General features: G+C 45.6%; 2 protein-coding genes across 2 annotated transcripts in view; both read left to right on the top strand.

Annotated features, from left to right (window-relative positions):
- Positions 1-349, top strand: part of LOC134016405 (neuronal pentraxin receptor-like) — a 4,196-nt gene extending 3,847 nt beyond the window's left edge. Inside the window, exon 4 of the mRNA XM_062455762.1 lies at positions 333-349. Within this exon, the coding sequence (XP_062311746.1) occupies positions 333-349 (17 nt within the window). The remainder of the gene's footprint in view (positions 1-332) is intronic.
- A 1,638-nt stretch (positions 350-1,987) lies between these two features.
- Positions 1,988-4,481, top strand: LOC134016403 (dynein axonemal light chain 4-like). The gene is given in 7 exon segments (XM_062455760.1): positions 1,988-2,107; positions 2,578-2,663; positions 2,852-2,881; positions 2,883-2,936; positions 3,416-3,494; positions 3,497-3,547; positions 3,550-4,481. Coding segments are annotated over 6 exon segments (315 nt in total). The 5' UTR covers positions 1,988-2,107; positions 2,578-2,591; the 3' UTR covers positions 3,579-4,481.
- Positions 4,482-4,616: the final 135 nt, after the last annotated feature.

The raw sequence follows: 4,616 nt of genomic DNA, 5'->3' as shown, positions 1-4,616 counted from the left end.
AATCCCTTTTCTCTCTTTTTCCTCTCTCTCTCTCCCTACTTCTCTGTCTCTCTCTCTCTCTTCTGAATCTTGATAATGGTGGTGTCAGTGTTGTGCTTGTTCATGCACCTATAACCATGTGTTCTTTCTGCTACGGTGTTGTCAAATATGTGGATGAAAAAATACAATAAAACAGTGATGATAAAGAACGGACTTCTTTCTTCTTTTTTGGTGTGTGTGTTCTGTGCCTGAGGGGCTGTGTATGTTTTCTGTTGTTTGTATGTGTGGCCTTTTACACTTTTCTTTCTGTTCCTTGTGTGTGTACTGTTGAGTGTGTGTGTGTATGCTCCTAGATCTCAGATATCTTTAGACAACAGAGACGTTAATGGCAGGCAGTGCTGTGTGGTGTCAGCAGGCGGGAACAGCCCCAGGCCAGCCGTAACAGGGGAGTCAGGTGGTCGAGCGGTTAGGAATCGGGCTAGTAATCCGAAGGTTGCCAGTTCGATTCCCGGCCGTGCCAATGACGTTGTGTCCTTGGGCAAGGCACTTCACCCTACTTGCCTCGGGGGGAATGTCCCTGTACTTACTGTAAGTCGCTCTGGATAAGAGCGTCTGCTAAATGACTAAATGTAATGTAATGTAAATGTAACAAGCTGCTGACAGACCAGAGCTGGAAGGACCTGTGTTGACACAGAGAATCGTGACTGCTAGCTTGCCCACACTCAGACAGTGCTTTGCCTGCCTGCCTGCCTGCATGCCAGTCTGCCCACCTGTCTGTCTTTCTGCCTGTCTGCCCACCTGTCTGTCTTTCTGCCTGTCTGCAACCTGTCTGTCTGTTTGCCTGCCTGTCTGTCTCTCTGTCTGTCTTCCTTGCCTAATGGTAGTCTTGCCCACTCAGAATCAGAATCAGAATTCGGTTTATTCGCCATGTATGTTATACAAACACGGAATGGACTGTGGCAAGGAGGCTTGCTCATCTCTGTGGACAGACAGACAGTCCACCTACCTGTCTGTCATCTTCTCTCTCTTAAATAATATATAACACTTCATTATACAGCACAACCCTCTTTTTCGCTCTCTCTCTCTTTGTCTCCCCCGCCTCCTAACTCTCTCTCCTCTCTCTCTCTCTCTCTCTCTCTCTCTCTCTCTCTCTGTCTCTCTCTCTCTCTCTCTGTCTCTCTCTCTCTGTCTCTCTCTCTCTCTCTCTCTCTCTCTCTCTCTCTCTCTCTCTCCCCCCACATCACTCTGTCCCCTTTTATCCATATATTTTTTCTCCGTCATCTATACATCTGCGTCATCTCCCTCTCCCCTCTTTTTCTCAATTCATCCTCATTGGGGCTCTGTCGTTTTATACCCCTCCTCTGTTTTTGTACTTCCTTTATCATTTTTCTCCTGAATGATACTTTTCTTTTAAATCCCTTCACCTTATTCAGACGCTTTGATATACTCTCCTCTCTACTTCCCTCTCTGCCTACCTCTTTTCCTCCCCTTTCTCACTGTTTGTCTCTCTCCCATCTGTACTGTACCATCTGTATTTCTCTCCCTTTCTCTCTCTCTCCCCTTCTCCCCCCCCCCCCTCTCTCTCTTCTTTCTAATGATCATAATATACGACTGTGACATAGTTACCTGTGTATGGTGCATGTTTGTCTGTATCATTGACAATATCAACCCAGAGCTGAACTAGTCTTGGTTTTACGCTCAATCATCCATAGGCTACAGGTGCCCCAATTTCCTTCCAGCAGACAAACATAAAAACGACTCCAAAACTAGAAATCCGATAGAACCACTCATGCCTTCTATGTCGTTATCGTGTTTTTTTTCTTCTAATGTTTCGGTTAATGATAAAAAATGCATTTGCTTCGTCTAAATGAATGATAGGCTATTAACCAATAACTGGGCTAGGGGTTGGTAGGCGGGACTGACATGCGGAAGAGGTGCTCCAGTTGTGCTATGGTTGAAAATGTCTCCTTAACAACGCGACAGAAACTTCGGATTTGTTGACTAGCTACACAACGGTGCGTAACTATCGGTAGTTATTTCTCAATAAAGCATACATGTGCAGTAGAATTGTAAACTTCCTACTGGCAGGATTTGTTTTAACAGTATTTTGAGCTAAACACATCAACCGGTAAGCTAACGCGTTAGCATACATAGCTACTGTATCGAATCAAATATAAATCCACTTACTATGTTCGACTAGCTGGCTAGTCCTCTTTAAAGATTAGCTAGCGAGCGAATTTACGCTAACAAACGATGCTTAACAATCAAACTATCAACCCTAGCTATTAATTGCTGCACGTGTTCTAGTAATGTATGATTGCTAGCTACTAGTAGCCATCATGGTTATTACAGTACACTTCAGTTTTAATGTATTCGATTGCTACTGTGCAGCTAACGTTTAGCTAGCGCGTAGCTTGTTAGCCAAGTTGTTGAAGACGTTAACTACGTTGCTGGCAAGCTGGCTAGCTATCTTAGTTTCCATAGCCATCCAGCTAGCTAGCTAAGTAACGTCTCTTTAAATTAGCCCAGGCGATATCGCAAATAAATGACTGGATGTATGATTAGATGTCAAATAACAGTTTGTGTTTCTCTCCCCAGCTGTGAAAGGGGGCATGGCGGAGACAGCGGAAAGCAAGAAAGAGGACGCTGATTACAAGAGATTGCACAGTTTCCCTCTAATACGGGTAAGAAGTAGAACGGGTGAATGAGAGAAAGTCTGACCGGAAATTAAAGATAACGAGTGACTCTCGGGACAGCGACTGCTTAATTGCAGTCCAGTGCATTGATTGAACATTGATTGAACATTGATTGAACACTGATTGCACTCTTCTCTTTTCATTTCCCGTGACATCTGTTGTGTTCCTTCCTGAAGCACACTGACATGCCAGAGGAGATGAGAGTGCGAGACCATGGAACTGTGTGTCACGGCCTGCGAGAAGTTCGCAACCAACAATGAGGTGGGTGGGAGGGTGAGTGGGTAGATGTGTGTGTGTGTGTGTGTGTTGTCATGGTTCTGTAGTTTGTTTAGAGACTCTGCATCAGTGTCCATGGTTACCAATGTATTAAATCTCTCCTTCTCTCGACCCCCCCCCCCCCCCCAAACACACACACTCCATCCCTCACCCCTCCCGCTCCTCTCCCTTCTCTCTACACCTCCTCCCTTCTTCCTTCTCTCTACACCTCCTCCCTTCTTCCTTCTCTCTACACCTCCTCCCTTCTTCCTTCTCTCTACACCTCCCTTCTCTCTACACCTCCTCCCTTCTCTCTACACCTCCTCCCTTCTTCATTCTCTCTACACCTCCTCCCTTCTCTCTACACCTCCTCCCTTCTTCCTTCTCTCTACACCTCCTCCCTTCTCTCTTCACCTCCTCCCTTCTTCCTTCTCTCTACACCTCCTCCCTCCTTCCTTCTCTCTACACCTCCTCCCTTCTCTTAGAGTGCAGCGAAGATGATTAAGGAGTCGATGGATAAGAAGTTTGGCAGCTCGTGGCATGTGGTCATCGGAGAGGGTTTTGGCTTGAGGTCACCCACGAGGTGAAGAACCTGCTCTACATGTTCTTCGGAGGGAGCCTGCCGTGTGTGTGTGGAAGTGCTCCTAGCACCCCCCCCCCTCTCTCTCTCTATATATATTCTCCTCTCCATCTCTCTCTCTGCTCCTAGCACCCCCCTCTCTCTGTCTATCTTTCTGTCTCTCTCGGTCTCTCTCTCTCTCTCTCTGTCTCTCTCTTTGTTGCTATGCTTTTCAGCTCTCCTTCCGTCCAAAGCTCCTTCCGTCTAATTTGTTACTTCTGGAAATTCTAAGCGTGTGTTTGAATTCACTCTGCAGCCAGGGTCACCAATGTCCCTTATCCCTTTTGTTCAGGGACTGTGAATGTTTGTGTGTGTGCTGGACACACACTTTTTTTTTTTAAAGGACTGGTTTTTCACCCCCACAGTCTGGTCAGTCTTTATGTAACAATGTAACATCCATCTGGAGTTCTCTCTCTCCTCTCTCTATCCTCTCTCTCTCCTCTCTCTCTCCTCTCTTCTTTCCTCTCTCTCTCCTCTCTCTCCTCTCTATCCTCTCGCTCTCCTCTCTCTATCCTCTCTCTCTCCTCTCTTCTTTCCTCTCTTTCTCCTCTCTCTCCTCTTTTTCTGTGTCTCTCTTCCTCTCACCTGTCCTCTTAACACCATTCTGTAGCCTTTTTTTATTATATTTTTAAATATTTTGTACATGTAAATACTTTGATGCAACTTGAAAACCGTTTTTAACGAGCGACGCTCCTAAAGGCAGTGAGAAGACGAGCTGGCGCTGAGCCAGATCCACAACCACAGACACATCTCTGTTTGTCTCTGAAGAAAATGTTTATATGATCCACTCTTCTAATGGCACGGCCCACAATGATATTACCCATGTGGCTTCAGTGAGAAGTTGGAAAGGTGGAACATTATAGAGGTCGTTCTGTGAGTCGGCCTATGTTTGAGGGTTAACTGATTGTATAATAAAATCTGGATTGTACCTAAAGGCAAACAAGGTTAGTACGTTGCTTGTTATTCTACATCCACACACTGCAGTTTGCATGCCTCTTCTGACCCTAATCTACCTCAGACATTGCATTATGGACAACAGAGATTAGTAATAGCTATTGCTTTGGGTA

Source organism: Osmerus eperlanus, unplaced genomic scaffold, assembly GCF_963692335.1.
Source record: "Osmerus eperlanus unplaced genomic scaffold, fOsmEpe2.1 SCAFFOLD_63, whole genome shotgun sequence".
In the NCBI taxonomy this organism is placed as follows: Eukaryota; Metazoa; Chordata; class Actinopteri; order Osmeriformes; family Osmeridae; genus Osmerus; species Osmerus eperlanus.
This window is presented reverse-complemented; position numbering and strand designations above follow the sequence as displayed.